The 17,369-nt window shown below is 48.6% G+C and overlaps 1 protein-coding gene across 4 annotated transcripts in view; it reads right to left on the bottom strand.

Moving 5' to 3' along the window:
• Positions 1–17,369, bottom strand: part of LOC146209717 (prestin-like) — a 235,849-nt gene that overhangs the window by 102,927 nt on the left and 115,553 nt on the right. The window contains exon 1 of one of the 4 annotated variants that reach the window (XM_084603114.1): positions 6,370–6,526. The exons of the other annotated variants lie outside the window; for them this stretch is intronic. Coding sequence (XP_084459240.1) covers positions 6,370–6,412 — 43 coding nt within the window. The 5' untranslated portion in view covers positions 6,413–6,526. Of the gene's footprint in view, positions 1–6,369; positions 6,527–17,369 lie in introns of those variants that run through there. 4 annotated transcript variants of the gene reach the window in all.

Genomic DNA, 17,369 nt, shown 5'->3' with positions numbered 1-17,369 from the left:
AGCGCCATAGCACAAACAAAATTGTCGCGCAACTTGTAGCAGATGCCGAGAGGATACGTCATAACAACTGTATCACATGGCGTCTGAGGCGCAAGGCGACTTTTACGAGCCTACGGGAACAAAGCGTGCACAGCTGCTAATGCTTTTCCGTGCTTCTGAAAATTGCGAAATATTCGAAGCAAAATAAGGGTTCCGACATCACGAGCCGACATTGTACCCGCCGCAGCTGCAGTAAACGACCGTATCAATTCTGGAACCCATACAACGTAGATGAAATGACACGAAAGTCAGGTGCTATTTAAAAGAAGGAACTACGTATGTTCCGATAGCACGACTTGAAGCGCCGACAGAAACTTCGAAGGTGCCAGAAAAATGTTTAAGAATTAATCAATATGCTTGGTTCGACGTCGGCTGTCCGTTAAAAAAAACAATCTGTTGAACGCTCCAAACATGGATATCGAGCATTAGCTTATGAAAAACCATGAACGGTTGAAATCACACCTCGATGGTAGCTTTGCTGAGTAAATTTAGCTACTTGATTTGTTTTTAATTTTCACAAATTTTTGTTTTTATATTTTATGATGTGATCACGTGGTAAGCGTGAGGTCACGAGGTAGGCTTAATGTCTGAGCGCTGAGGCAAACACCTGTTGTACCGCTAATGTCAAGGGTCGATTGCGGCATCACCCCAAACTCGCCAAGGGTTCGCAGTAGAGCTCCAAGATATCTGGGTGAAGCCTAAGAACCGTTACGGGCATGATGAGGCAGCGTTAACTGTTGTCGCCAGTGGTTCTGTCTTCTTGCAGATCCTCGCCTGCATGTACTTTGCCACTCTTTTAATTACTATGCGCCTATGTTATCTCGCACGCTCTTAAACACGTATTTAACATAGATATGAAGTCCCGCTTAACCACGCCGTACGACAGCGCCTAGCGGTAGCGTGACTGACTTGGGATCCAAAGGTACACCGATGGGTTCGCTAGTATTATTATTTTCTACGTCCACCAGAATGAAAACGGATAAAGATAAAGTGCGTTAGCGAAACGCAGTTTTATTAACCCTTTTCTGGACCCCAGTTGCTAACCCTCCCATACGATAACGGGACGCGTTCGCCCTAACAGACATCACGTGCCGCCAAACGGACAATGCTGCGCCCGTGCACCGCATTTTTTCTTGCTGGATACTATACCGAAATTATAAAGCAGACCATTCAGCGCATTTTTATTTCCTAGTCGACGGGCTTGCCTCACGTCCTTTTTAAAGTGCGAGTGCAGTGTTCGACGAGAACCTTTTCGACAAGAAAAATTATCCTGAAATATTTATATTTTTTAATTGTCTTTTTCTCTACTCAGCTACCTCATAATACTTGAAGCGATTCCAATACAGGCTTTACTTTGCGTCTAGCAGACAGATGTACAGACTATATTCGCGGTAGTTTTACGGCGCTATTGGTATTAATAATTACCCCTATCTTTCTCAGAGCCACTGGTCAAAACGGCTTGGGAATAACCTCATTAAGTTTATAGAGCCATTCTGAGCGCAGTTTTACCATTTATGCGCATCAAAGGCAAGCATGCTGTTTATGACTTATAAAGTCTTGTTAACCTTACTCGTTAAGGCTGGCGTTTGTGCAATCGCGGTAGTAAGCAATCTGAAAAGCTGGCGCGCTTCATTCGCAGCATTTTGTGCGAGCGTATTTTTATAAAAGCTCTTTCTGCGCCACTCGTTTGGCTTGAAGCTTTGAGACAAGGTATCGAGGCAACGACGAATCTACGCTCAGGCACGCGGCTTCCGCTTGGCCATATTCCGCTATGCTGCATCAGCGAAAGGCGGCTTAGGGCCCGAGCTGTTTCGGAAAAATAGCGTTCGCCGCTAACGTTAACCCAAGACGAAAAGCGCGCCTTGGGTTCTGCGCATGCTCATTTCGAAGTCCAAAACTTATTTGGGCTCTAATGCTTCGATCAGCCATTTCTAAACCTCTCCAATAAATGCTGCGGTGAACTCTTTCGGAAGGCGATAGTTCGTTTAAACTGCTTTAACCTCTTTTGCAACAATCAAAAATAAAAAAAAAAAACGCAAAAAAAACGTCCGCATGCTGTGCAATTGTAGACCACATTAGAAAACCACAGGCGGTAGACGTTCATTGGAGCCCTTCCCTACGTTTCGTATATTCCGCGCGTAGCTAGGGAGGTCTAACTTCATGCACATACCACCAGGATCACGCCATTTGTCCCGTCAATCAGCTATTCCTCCATTGTTCATTGCGTTCGTGCTACGGCTCAGGTAACATGGCAGACACAAAACAGTATCAAACTAAAAACTAAACCGTTGATGTTCAGGCACACGAAGGCTTGCAAGCTGTAGCTCAAGGTAAAGCTTAAAACCACGCAATGACGCATGACATATGGTGCACAAGATGTCATAAATATAATGACTCATTAAATTGGGCGGTGTTTGACATATATACATATGTGAGACGTGATGACGTGTTGGGTATTGTGCCTATGTGCACGAATACATGACCTGTCATGACTAATGGCTCGGCGTGAAATGTGCTATTAGTGCAGTCATAATTATAACTCATAGGTAATTGTGGATGACAATGGTAATGCACAGCGCCACAATGGTGGCGTTATAAAGGCATGTGAAGCATGACCATTGTCTTTCAGGCAATTATAGAAGAGGTAGCGTGATGTATGGGAGCCCTTGTGTGTCGCGCTGACTGGTTGACACATGTGACGTCACACGTGGTGTGATACGCGGCGTACTCATTGTGGTCTTCTTCTTCCGCCTTGTCACTGATAAAGGTGATTTCGTGTGCCCCAAGTTTCTTTTGTATTCTTCAGCTGTTGTATTAAAGGAATGTATGCTACTTTTCGCAGGTTTCCATGATAGAACGAATACGCGAAAATTGTCAACGACTAGCATTCTTCTGTGCGTTCTGTGTGGGGTCGCATTGTTCGTCGTGTGCGCGTTTGTGTTGCGCTATTTTCCTTCAAAGTGCAATTTTCCAACTAGTCCGGTCCCATGTTTTATTAATGAAGTACTTCGTCTCCCTCAAAACACTGAGAAGCAAACGGCAGAGTCCACGCCGCTAACTTAAAAGGAGCATCGCTCGTTCGAGCTCGGTAGCACAGTGACCATCGCCGGAGATCGACAGGCGAGTTCGTTGGGTGGCATTTAGAAAACACCAGACTTGATGGAACAAACACTCGCGCACAAAAACGCCGACTCGAAAGTGATCTTTACTCTAACAGACGATAAGCCCCTAAATCAATCGAGCCGATAAACAGACGCAGTGAACAGTTCTTGATTAAACGTTGAACGTAATTAATAAAAACCTGGTAGAGACACTTAAGACTGCTTGCATGTGATAATGCTCTCATATCACAAACCCTCCTTACAATGCAGTCGTAAGGCACCATACAAACCATGGTGAACGATTACCAGGCTTGCTAACCAAGACGTACGACTGTGGCTGCTTGGCCTTGCGGTATAGCATGCCTGACTCCGAATGCAGAGGTTTCAGAGAGTTCAAAACTCCCTCATCCTCCCATTTAATCTGAGAAGCCGGAGCTGGCAGCTTAGGACGCCAAAACCGCCACGTCACGTGGTCAAGTGACGTCACACAACCCTGCGACCAATCAAAGTCTGGTCATATATCACCTGTCAGTGGACCACCCGGCAGCGCCATGCCCATGATTATTCGCTCACAACGTCGACGCCGACAAAGCCGACACAGTATACTCTGGAGAACCGGACTTCTAACGCTTTCGCTCTAAAATATTCAAGACAGCGGTTCAAGGCACCGATCTGCAGTTGCAGTCGAAGACACATCGCCATGCTTCTGTTAGGTCAGTTGCCATTGCACAACCAGGCATTTTTATCGGCGATACGAAGTTACTAATTGGCTCCTTAACAGGCCAGACGAGGCAATCGACCATTGCTGGAGGTTCCTGCGGTGGCTCCTCCATTGATACTCGAGGAGATGAAAGAGTGCAGTGAGTTCGGAAATAAGGTGACGTTGACAATACATGCCTACCCATACCCCTACCTGCCTTCGGTGTAAGGTTTAAATAACTCAAACAGGCAGATTTCAATATTGATGTGTTTTACTGGTGGCAGAGGTCGCGAAATTTCGGAGAGCGTTCCTTCCCCACAGGAAACCCAGCAGAACCGGCGGAAAGCATAGCCCCGTAAACTTGCCACATGCGGCGCAGCGCGGCGCGCCGACGAATCAAATCTTTCTTGTGATATGGCCTCAAACGCGATGACTGTAATCTGATCTATGCGCGTATGGCCGGGCATGGATAATATAGGTAAATATAGTGTACATATCCCGTACTTTTTTGACACTGAATCCTTCGACAAAAACAATGACCAAACTCATTGGGGATGTTGTCGAGGCTCATGAGATGGCAAGTACGAGAGACATGGAACGTCAGCCAGCCCCATGAAACAGATGTTCAGTAAATGTCTACCATTTCTTAAAGATTGCTTACAGATTCTTTCAGTGCTGGTAACACGTACGCTCTACCTCCTCATTATTTTGTTTCAGCACTCTCATCGCGTATTGCGTTTTTCTTAATTATTTCTCCGCCTCTGCTCTACAAGTGTCTATCGATCTCTGCATGATGTCTTTGTACGTTAGTAATAAATTACGCTTGGCGTGACTGGGTATCGCACGTTGGTGTCTCTTGGTTCTGCTTCTCGTCACTTTGTTCTCTTTCTCGTGAGTTCGGCACATAGAGAGAGATGTTTTCGGTCTATGCTATAGTAAGCGTGACAAGGCAGTTTGAAACTAATATATATATATATATATATATAGAAACACTGCACGCTCCGTTAAAATGAGAAAGAACGCAAGTACTTTGTGGGACTTTCTTCGAGTTCCCATGTTATAGGAAAGACCATGATCAGAAATAGGACGGTGCAGTCAGTAGCGGAGACCACATGAACTACGCTCCACTGAGCCTAACCACATGACTAAACCCGGCAGAGGAACGGATAATCAGTGTGGCCTGATATTGACGCTCCATACTGCAAATATTGGCAAGGTCGTTTGCATCATTCCGGCCATGTAGACAAGGAGCGGCAGAGTAATATGCAGAGCCTTGACTGATAGCGAGTTGAAATCCCAACACCTACTGGATGAGCTGAATTTGGTGCACTTCATGGTTCCGATAATTAAAAACTGAGTGGATCTCCGTGATGTGAATTCTACAGCGACCTCTCTTTGAATTTTGAAAATACCTATTTAAACATTTATGTATGTATGTATGTATGTATGTATGTATGTATGTATGTATGTATGTATGTATGTATGTATGTATGTATGTATGTATGTATGTATGTATGTATGTATGTATGTATGTATGTATGTATGTATGTATGTATGTATGTATGTATGTATGTATGTATGTATGTATGTATGTATGTATGTATGTATGTATGTATGTATGTATGTATGTATGTATGTACGCACGCACGCACGCACGCACGTACGTACGTACGTACGTACGTACGTACGTACGTACGTATGTACGTATGTATGTATGTATGTATGTATGTATGTATGTATGTATGTATGTATGTATGTATGTATGTATGTATGTATGTATGTATGTATGTATGTATGTATGTATGTATGTATGTATTGTAGGGTCCGTGTCCAAGGTTTTCGCTCCGTGAGTAGTTGGTCAAACGGGAAGAGACTAATGGCAGCGATAAAAGCAGAATCCTTCATGCTTAACTCCCGAGGTAAAAGTTACGCGCTTTCCAAGAGCTAAATGCAACATCGCGCAACATGCTTGCGGCGACAGAAAATACCTCCTGGCCCAGCTATATGCGGCTCAACCCGACGTGCACGTGCGAGGCGGCACAATCCACACGTTGGTCACCGCGCACCACGCCTGACGCCGAAGCAAAGCCCGGAGTTTTGGCCAATCATCGTTAGGTCGGCACTGCCACCGTGCCATCTCAGTATGCGTTTAGCAATATCCTCCATCCTCCAGATACGAGACCGAACAGCTTGCGATGCGGATAATGGTCACGACTCTAACGAGACAAATCAATATTATTAGTGTGCGCACGCACGTATGTATGTGTACGCATACGTGTGTGTGTGTGAATACATGTATGTACGAAGGGAACAAAATGTAGCGCACCAAGACAAGGACAGAGAAAGAAGACACACACAGACACATGTATGTACGCACAGCACACTTGCAAATCGAACGAATTTAAAATTTACATCACTGGTGCAATAGTAGTGTCCATGTATCTATCAAGCACGAGGTTTTCTAAACGTGAGCCGAATCTGCCCGGTAAAAAAAAAAAAAAAAAAAAAAAAAAAGAAAAAGCTGCTTGCCTCTTCGAAACCGGTTGGTTGCCCACATGGAAAAACGCCGCATGATAGCCGTCTTCCCAGCGCAATCCTCACGGAGCACTCGAAGTTCTCACAAGCTACAGAGAAACTCTTCGTCACTCTCGCAAGACGCCGGCGCTCTCCGAACAGATGCGGCAGTGTCACTGGGAAGGCTGTCGAGGAGAAGCGCCTGGTGAATGCCCTCTGCGTGACATTTTCGCTGCAGCCCCATGCAGAGACACTGGCGCCGTCGCATGTTCACAAAGGACAGGAATCGCGTGACACGAAGCATGTGCTCATACAAATTCCTCGTCGCCAACGCGAATGTCGACAGTTAACCGCTGCTGATACTTGAGATACAGGGATGCGGCTAAGCCCGTTCCCGCCTTTGCACTGGTGTAGAAAACACGAAAACCTCCAGTGATGAATGTACGTAGGCTAGGTTATACCTGTTCCGCTGTAACGAACACGAACTATAAACTGAGTGACACGCGTTCAGGTCGCTTTAGCTGTTCAGTGCACAAGCAATAATAGCTGCATGCTTGGATCTCGGTAAGGTAGCTGCAAAGCCTTCTTCGAACAATCACGAGAAAAAAATTCGCCGCCAGTGGATTTTTCAAACTCACAGTGGGTTTCGAACTCAGCGCAGCCGGGCTAAACCTCCGCTTAATTTTTTTTAACAAGTCCCAATATATTGAAACACTCGCAATAAGCTACGACGGTAAATGTGAACAAGCCATATAGAACATATGTATACATATCACCCAAGGGCTAAGAACACGTATGTGGGCCGTCGTCTCCCTCTGAACCATACATGGTGACGCAACTCACTTTCTACCGCTATGCAATGGCAGGCCCTTCTGAGGAACGTCGTGATATATGCACAGCTGCTACGGTGAACGCCACGCTATTCCCACAATGTATTTGCAGAGAGCAAACACATGCCGAGTGTTTTTTTTTAAATATATGTCCATTTGAACTGCTACTACAGATCTGTTCGGTTCACGTTTTAAAGGGTGCTACATAATGTTTTCAACAAGATAAACGAGTAGCTTGGCTGAGACTTGCTTAAAACCAGTTGGTTGGTGGATCAGGCTTTCATACAAACAGCACGGCCACGAACAAGGACAATAGGAGGACACATCACAGCGCTATTTGGTGTGTCCTCCCGTTATCCTTATTCGTCGTCCCACTGTGTGTACGAAAGCTTGGCTGAGACACTCACTCTGCATACGATACCTCGTATTTGAACGTGAGTAGTTTACTCAGAACTGTATAACCTGATTCATAACTAATAATTATTTACTTCCTATGCGACATGGTGAGTCAGTCTTTTGTGCCATTTTCTAGGCGTGTTAACCTATATTTCATTGTAGTGAGTGATCAGTCTTCCTGCACGTGTACAAAGCAACCTGAAATGGCGAAGCAAAGAGATAATGCTAGTCGCGCTATCATGTAACAGTTGAAATGCGAACCTATATCGCGAGGCAAACGTCAGTAAGAAAATGCAAACCAGAGCATTTGGTTCAATATAAGTTCCGCTAGATTAGCCGAGGAGGTTAACGGTATTTATTGGGCCTCGAATTGTCATTCACCCTTCCGTTCAAGAGTAGTTCCTGCTGTCACAGAAGTTTTCCTACATTTCACGTGAGCAGCTGACTCCGAGAACATGGCTTAACAGGCGTTATCACCGAAGAGCCAAAAGGAGTGGCAGCTCTGTCGTGCTGGTGTCCCTGTTTTTGTTGTCGCACGAAGCCTTTACTCTTCCAGTGTAATTTTCGGTCGCCCCTCCATCTTTTTTGGTGAGCCGGTCCGTGAGCGAACTCCCCACCATAGCACGACCATGTCACTGCATATGTGCGCGTTCAAAAATTAGGAAGCGGAGGCTTGGCTTTAATGTACATCACCATGGGCTCTTTCATATGCGAAGAATGTTACCTCACCTTTAATATTCACCATCATAACAGAGCGCCCGCGCACACTGTTGAGCACCGAACCAGCCACTTTGCATGCAGCAGTAGAACGCCACAGTAGTTAAGCTGCCGTAAAGAATCAGTGGAATGTTTCGACGTTGTCGCCATAATGATAAGACCCGATTTTCGCCACATGTGTTTATGATTCCAGGTACGCGACGTTCTTGGTACCTGTCATATTCACTCCCTGACATATAATTCGCGAGAAAGTAAGGAAGGACTGTGATATACACATCCAGGGCAAGAAATATTTCTTAGAACTGTCTCCAACTGCTGTACAGAACACCCCGGAGAAACCCTTCATGGAATGTGAAGCGCGAGTTCTCGAACCGCGGTAATGAGTTCATTATTTATTTATTTAGACATACTGTAGGCCAGCACTTTGGCCTAAGCAGGAGGAGTATTGAATAAAAATGGAGATATAACAAGCGAACACACTAGAATAATGTACCACAGAACAATAAAAATAGGCATCGCGTTCACTATACAATTGTTTTAAATGGCTTCCCAGCATTTCCATGAAAGCGTGCGACTCAAATATACCAGCGAGGAGGCAACTCCAGTCTGCAACTGTTCATGGAATAAAACTGGATTTATGAGCGTTTGTTTTTGGCAAAACATACACCGTTCATGCGTCGAGACTTCTGGTGTGCACGTGAGTTGTGCAAGCGTCACGGCAAACGCGTTTGCGCAAGGGCAGCATCTGCTGCCAGAGAAACCTGCGACATTTCCAGGCGGCTCAGTGGTGGAGGAATTCAGCTGCCGAGCACGCAGAATGAAATCCGAGCCAAGACGGCCTCGTTACTACGGGAGGAGAAATGTAAGTGGCTGTGCGAAGGAGTGTTCAAACCGGCCACTTTCGCCCCCTCTGGCGTACGGAAAAGAGTTGAAATAACAGGCTAGAGGAACAACACAAAGAAAAGTGTTATTTCCACAAAACAATTTCTACAAGCATGCAAAATGCTCCTTAAATGGTAAGGACACACAGGTGTGTAAATATATGCCTAGCACATTACAATTCAGTACAATTCCGCAATGCCGTACAATCCTAGCACGTTAAACAATTCATTACAATTGTGCAAAATAATACAATTATTACACGAAACAAAATATAACTCGAAAAATCCCATTTCAATATAATGGTGCGGGCACGGCCAGCCCGGTTGGCAGGATAACTGCGCCTCCCCATCTGCATCTAACTGTTCCGCCTGCCGTATTGAAGTGAAAAGCATCACTAGGAGGATCGGAGACTAGCTTCGAGTATGACGCGACCGAGTGACGTCACAGCCAAGGCCAGCTCTGGGGGCGTTGCCTAGCAACTCTTAAGAGGTGCGCGACTCCTCCTCATTAAAAAAAAAATTGGTCTCCATCCGGGAATCGAACCTCCATCTTTTTTTCTTTATTGCCTAATTTATTATCAGATTTTACACATAAAGAACATTGCTCCACACACACACACACACACACACACACACACACACACACACGCACACACACACACACACACACACACACACACACACACACACACACACACACACACACACACACACACACACACACACACACACACACACACACACACAGAACATTACGCGACAAATACACATGGGTTAAAATCACGTGATTTGGGCTGCGTGATCCATTACAAATCAGACATTTGCAGCAACACTTCCATTCTCGGAAGCCACTCAGGCGAAGTACTTCGTCTTGTCTCTTGAGAACGTCAATAACACTCGCAATGGCTTAACCTCCATTACTTGGATCCCCAGCCGAGCTCCTTACCGCTGTGCCATGCCCCGGCTCACGAAACGCTTTTATAATTCCGCTTGTCGACCGAGAGGATGATAGCGGGATTCCGCGAGTGACAGATACTGCCATTGGCGCGCAATTTGAAAGTACCAAAGACTAAAATAGTTAAGTCACTCACTTAGGGTGATGTGACGTCACCCATATGCCGTCAGCTATGAGGATCAAGCGGAAACGAGTGCGCTCCAAAGCAGCCGAGCAGCGCTTCTTGCCTTCCGCGACTTGGAGTGATGCTGCGCCTTCCCTTTCCTGTAAACGAATTATAGAACGCCGGTGCAAATATACGCGCTCGACATGGAAGCCAAGGGGAGTTTAGCTTCAGGCGAACGGCGCTGAACACTGGGGAAATTAACTCCTGATCCCGAAGTAGACTGAGCTAAGACATCTTTCATTGCTTTCAGAAAACAAAATTCGCACTTGATTGTTCTTGTTGTGGCTGTAGGAAGAAGGAAAAGAAATGTACGGGCCTGCTAATGGCTCTACAGCTGAGCTACCTCCGCTGCCTCGTGCGGACAGAAGAGAAAAAGTAGAGAGGGAAGAAAAATTGCTCACGATTACGTTACTTCCTAATGCGAAATTTGAGCACAGCTTATCAGCTGTTTTACCTTTTCGATAAAATGAGGCAAAGATTTCGAGCAAGACATGTATGTGCAATTACAGACAACTTGACAACACATTCCGTGAAGAAACATTCCACTAACAGTTCTTGGCTGGCATGAAAGAAGCTTTGTGGTCAAAGAAATGAAGAGAGCAATTAAGTTACCCGGAGGTTGCAGGAAGCAGCGCGTGGGCCCATAGGAACGTGACGCGACGAACAGATAGCAGCGACTGACTGATGCCGCTAACACCGCTAGCGAGTGAAGCGAGTGAGGACGGGATGCACGCACCGTGATCCGCTGATAGCGAACCGGCGTTTCGGCAACCGGAGATCACCCTCGCCGCCACGCAGGAAGAGGGGGGACCCCCTCCTCCTCTTTTTGCATGGCGGCGACGGTGTTCCACGCAGTCAAGTTATCTTGACTCGCTAGCGGAGGTGGTGGTGGTGAAAACGTTTATTGCATATTTGGAGGTTTGACGCGGAGCCTTAAGGGCCTCGCCTTAAAGTACTGGGTGGAGACCCTAGTCAGGGACCCCATTGGCGGTTGCCGCCGTCTGAGCACGCCGCGTTAAGGCCCTTTGTGCCTGTAGGTAGCAGCAGCCGAGCAGGGTCGCCTCCCAGTCCTCCCGGGAAGGGTTTACAGGCCGGATTGGAATCGATGCCGATTTGAGTCCCGAGGAAACTGCCCGGAGAGAAAGCGCGCGGGCAGCTACGTCAGCTGCCTCGTTCTCTGCAAGACCCTGGTGGCTAGGAGCCCAGACGAGATATTGGCACGCGGGGTCCGTGTCCCGACTGCAATTTTGATAAATTCTATAGGCTAAGGGGGCGGTCCATCCTTGGACCACGTTCCGACAAGCCCCTTGTGAGTCAGTGATGATACTGCCACGTGTCTAGCGCCGCGCGACTGCCGTGCTTGGTTTAGGGTGCATGTAAAGCCAAGGTGACCTGAAGTTGGTACGTCGTGGCAGGCCAGGAGGATTTCGTGCGTAGATCAGCCGGTATGACTAGCAGGTATGTTTTTGCACTCGACGTAGAATTCTTCTTATAAAGCACCCCATTGTGGAGGCAATGCGACGACAACCCCCGAGCAAGATACCGGGGTATTGTAAGATGCCCACCTTCAAGATGGTAAAAAATCAGTCGCAGCTCGGCGTCGGCACGCTGTTCGGAAACGAGGCCGGACGTAGTGACTGCTCCGAGGAAGCTATCGTTGTCGGTGGCATCTGACGGAGGAGGGCCAACTGGCGCGCGGTTCAGGCTATCAGCATCGGTGTGCTTCCGACCAGACTTATAAATAACATCGAAATCTAACTCCTGCAGGCGCAATGCCCAACATGCTGAGCGGCCACAAGGACCCTTTAGGTTTTTCAGCCAACACAACGAGTGATGGTCTGTGACGACACGAAACGGTCGGCCATAAAGGTACGGGCGGAACTTGGCAGCGGCTCATACTACCGCCAAACATTCTTTTTCAGTGGTGGAATAGTTGCACTCAGCACGGGAAAGTGCACGGCTGGCGTAGACAATTACTTTCTCGACCCCGTCTTCGGACGAGATCCTGCCGTATGTCACATTCGCCTACAATACGGCAAGTTTACGCCGTTCCGTCTCGCATATGGCAGGAAGGCCCGCACGATGTTGGACGCGATGCTCCCGTGCGGGGATGAAGCGGTCGAATCCGATGCCGCCCATTTCGCAGAACAGGCCGAGCAAGCCCGTCAACTGGCCCGCTTGCACATCAAGGAGCAGCATGCCACCGACGCTCGACACTATAACCTTCGGCACGGGGAAGTCCACTACGAACCAGGGGACCAAGTGTGGGTGGGGACCCCCGTGCGCCACAAAGGCTTGTGCGAAAAACTCCTCCACTGGTATTTTGGACCCTATAAAGTCCTGCGCCGCTTAAACAACGTTAATTATGAAGTTATTCCAGATGGAACTGTGACCGTCAGTGTTCGGGGTCAGCGGCCTGAAATTGTGCATGTGGTGCGCTTAAAGCCGTACGTTTCGCGTGACTCAGCGCTTCCTGCAAGGGAGACCTTGAGTTATTGTACAGTTCACCTCACACCTAATGTTGTTTCTCCTCTCACCTTGTCATCGGGACGATGTTTTTCTTTCACGCGAGGGAATAATGCCACGTGCCTAGCGCCGCGCGACTGCAGTGCTTGGTGCCGACGAGGACAAAGTGTTTCGTTGGCTCGAGAGGCGCGCTGGTGCTGGACTCTGTGATCGGAACTATAGAAGCCGACCTTATTCTCGGGTCCTCGGCTACGTGTACCTTCACGGCTCCCTGTGACTTGAGTCGTGACAATATATTTAGAAGTGTGGTCTGTGGCGGCGGCAACGGCATCAGTCAGTCGCTATTAGTGCTGCCTAAAGGACTTTAGCACTGCCTCCGGCGACCCCCGCCCCCTCCACTTTCTTTCCTCGTGTTCTCCGGTTGCTGCGCGCGCTCCTGCCCCTATCGTTCGCCGTTGATTGTACCCCCTCTTCCGGCGAGGCTCCGGTTGCCGAAGCGCCGGCTCGAACTGGTGGGATGAAAAGGGGGCGCAGCTGGTCACGAGGCAGACGCCGACGCGAAACACAGGAACGGGCGCCAAAGAGCTGCAAATAAGAGGGAAAGACGCGCACCGCAACAGCCGTCGTCCACCACCTAAGCGGTGGCGGGTGCAATGACGGCCTACAACGGTTCAAAATTCAGTGGCTGGATAACCACCGTCGCAAGCGGCGTTGACCTACCATCTCAGCTAATGCCTTTGAGGGGCTTTAAGTCCTAGCCCCTTAGGGCCAGGAACAGCCACCCTTCTTTATATTTATACCGTTATACGGTATTGAGTTGTTGTTGTGGCTGTTGGAAGAAGGAATAGAAAATGCACGGGCCTGCTACTGGCTCTGTAGTCGAGCCACCTCCGCTACCTCGTGACAGAAGAGAAAATAAAGAAAAGAATGAGGGAGAGAAAGACTCGCGCCGCAACAACAGCCGTCGTCCATCATCGAATGCAATGACGGCCTACAACAGATAAAAATTCTGTGGCAGGCTAGCCTCCGCCGCAAGCGGCGGTGACCTACCTGTCCCAGCCCCATCAGGGAAGTACACCCGTGGTACGGTATTGAGAAATAGTCTTACGGTATTGAGTAATGTAAGAATCGAGCGAATTTCAGAAAACACGACATAATGCATAAACTAATTTTGAGATTTAGAATGCGCTACGCTAAGATTTCATTGTGCGGAATTTTGAGGCAACAAATTCTGTTTTCGCCCTTTACAGCGCACGCAGCGTAACTAGAAAGCCGTAAGCAGCAGACAACCATATTGTTACGAAGTGGCAAGCCGATGAAAACAGGAGAACTGATGACAGAGAGGATGTTCGATGACCGTGAGAGGAAGTTTAATGAATATGTTAGCGGGTCTAGTACGAGCGCTCCTGCCGTGCTACTGCCCACTTCTTCCTTGCTCGTCCGTAACATGACCCAGGGCCACCGAGTGATCGTCCCGATCATGGACGAGGTAAGGTTGCCGACGTTGATAATTTCATGGCATGATGATGGGTGTGTCTGGGTGCTTGAAGAAGAGGAAAAAGGAAGAACAAAACGGCTCACCGGCACGAGGATTCCCGATTAACTTTGGCCCAGTAAACTCTCGGGCCACACGATGGTACAGGCCAAGGCACGCACCATGTGGCATAGGCAGGGGAGGATGTCTTCAAGTATAGCGGTGTCATGGGTCGTGGTGTCTTTGATCGACATATCTGGTCAGTGGGGTCACATATGGTCGTTCGGGTCTCTTCTTGTGTCTTGTGGTCAAGTGTGGCGTCTCGGGTCAGTCTCTCCTTCGTCGTGTCTTGTGGTCGGGGCGGGGGGACGAGGCCGAGGAATGGCAAGGTCCTGCTGGATCATCAGACTGGGGAACAGCCACGCGATGCTTGCTAACCTTCAGCCGACGGCGCAAAACGTCGCAGGGCGCCGAAGCTGCGGACCAGGATGAGGGGGTGATGATGATGTACCACGAACCTCCAACCAAACGTTACGAAGCGGCAAGCCGATGAAAACAGAACAGAACAGAGAGAAGCTGTTCAATTACCGTGAGATGACGTTAATATGTTAGCGGGTCTAGCGCGAGCGCTCCTGCCAGCGCCACTCCCCGTTACTTCTTCCTTGCTCGTTCGTTCATGACCGATGCCATTGGAATTTATTTGAATCAGTACTAATTAACGTATTCTGTCTCCCACTTGATCACACTAAGTGACAGCATGCAGATATATCACTGATGCGTGGACGAATGGGGAGACCGGGGTAATAAAATTAGTTTCACTCGCCACCGCAGACGCCCGCGAGAGCGAAAAATATAGGAAAGGATCCAAACTCACGAGCCCATGGGTTGCAAGGGGTAGCCGCGTGGCGTCATGTTATACCCTTTATGAGAAATGGGAAAAAACGTCTTTCCCATATCTACTGAACTGCCTTATTTATTGATGTTTTATGCGAAAGCAACACTATGCTAGTCGTAGAGCCTTTCGCGTCGCACAGCATGGGCCAATCTGCGCATACGCTAGGACCCGCGTAAAGTCAGAGGCAGCTGCTGTCACGTCCGCGCTCCGCCGATGCTGAAGTGACGTCATAACCACAACCGGCGCCAGCTGCACATCACTCTTTCCGTTAAATTGTGCGGAAAAGAGGTGTGCGTGGTGTATATACGTAGAGAGCGTATTCACGTGACGTCATAGAAGCTTTACTGGCAACGACGGCACGCCCTACGCAACATCGGAGAGGGGGAAATGAAGAGAGAGAGAGGGCCTACGGTGAATCATGACAGAGCGTCCGTGAAATCCGACCTCTGGTTGGACGGCGTTGTAAACGGCGTCTCAAGTGTTCGACAAATGAATGGCGCGCAGCAAGGATGACGCCGGTAGACCGGCGCCGACGCGTCGGAAACATTTCTTGTGCACTTTTAGTTTCGAAACGCCCAACGTTATGGCGCCTCTAAAATACAGGGTTGGCACAACTGACGCCTGCTAAACCTGATAGTGAATAGGGTCTAGAGCTAGAAGCACGACAAGAATCGATCAACTATGGCGAAAGAGAGACCGGCCGCTGCTCTATCCTAAGCGTAGCCATTCAGCTGTTGCTTTCGCAGCTCAACCAGGTTTAACCGGAGGTAAACCACTGTCAATTTTTGTTTTCAGGTGGTGGTGGTGGGGGGGGGGGGCGAGGCTCTACTCCTATCATGAAACCCTCCGGCGCGTTTCAGCGTATGACCAGTGGCTGCGCAATTTGGGAAGGGAAGGTTCCTGGCCCTACGGGGCTGGGACGGCAGGTAACGCCGCTTGCGGCGGGGGCTAGCCAGCCACCGAATTTTTATATGTTGTAGGCCGTCATTGCACCTGCTACCGCTTAGGTGGTGGACGACGGCTGTTGCCGCGCGTGTCTTTCTATCTTTCTGTCTTCTCTATTTTCTCTTCTGTCCGTATACGAGGCAGCGCAGGTGGCTCAGCTACAGAGCCAGTAGCAGGCTCGTGCATTTTCTTTTACTTCTTTCTACAGCCACAACAACGACCTAAAATTACAGTGGTTTAGCTCAGCTATGCCAGGATATACGTAGCGAGAAGTACGGTATTCCTGGTTACGTCTAGTTGTTTTGCTTGTAGTCCTGGCTACATGCACGTTACTCAACTTTATTGACTGCTAGTAAGACGGCCCGGTAATCTGTAAAGTGACACGCGGCTGTCTAGATGGTTCCTACAGAATAATCTGACTTGGCGGTTTGTATTTCGTATGCGAAATCGATGGCTGAGCCCCATATCGTGGTTTGCGTTCTGCCAGGCCACAACCTCGGGGGTCAGATGACTTGAGTTTTTCCCGTCTTCTACGCCGCGCAGCGTCGTCGCCCCGCTCTCCTTGTTTTCCTTGGGAGTGGTTACGCCTTGGTATCATAGCTCTTATCACCCCCTGCTGCGAATCCTCCCTTGCGCAAGCGAGACTCCTCGGTGACGCGCGCATGCGCAGTAGACCGCCAGACAGGTGAGCAGCGTCTGCTTTGCGGTCGACGCACCACGCCGGCGGGTGCGCCAACGTTACTAAAAAAAAAAAAAAACAGTAACGTTGGGCTGCGCAGCTCACACGTAACTCGGCTCCTAGCATATGCGTAGCAAACCGAACTACTCAGTCGGAGTGTGGTCGGAGGCGAGCGGCTTGTGCTCCGCTATGCTCCGCTAGCGCCACATATATACTTCTAGATGGCGCTGGGCCGCCGCGGCACATCAGCTCAACACCACCTAATCTAGGCGGTGTTGATCAGCTGCGTTGCTCTGACGTCACTAAGCTCCTCGCGCATGCCCAAATTGGCGAAGCGAGAGCCACAGCGAAATGGCGAGACTGCAGGTAATGTAGCCCTTGCTACAAAATTACAGGGTCTCTTAGATGTCTCCTAAGCGGAGAATGGCGAAAGCTTACCCTTCCTCTCCAATCATTCGCCTCTCATCGGCGTTCATTGCAATGCTACGCATAATTATTATTGTTTTACAGTGCAACTGTGCTTGGACTGTGCACCATCGCTCCTTTAATCTCTTTTAACTTTAATCTCCAACAGACACAGGATAGGCGTCAGCCTATCCGCCTACACGACG

Source organism: Amblyomma maculatum, chromosome 1 (genome assembly GCF_055883805.1).
Source record: "Amblyomma maculatum isolate TAMU_Amacu chromosome 1, ASM5588380v1, whole genome shotgun sequence".
NCBI lineage: Eukaryota > Metazoa > Arthropoda > Arachnida > Ixodida > Ixodidae > Amblyomma > Amblyomma maculatum.
Note: the sequence above shows the minus strand (reverse complement) of the source record. Positions and strands in the feature narration are given on the sequence as shown.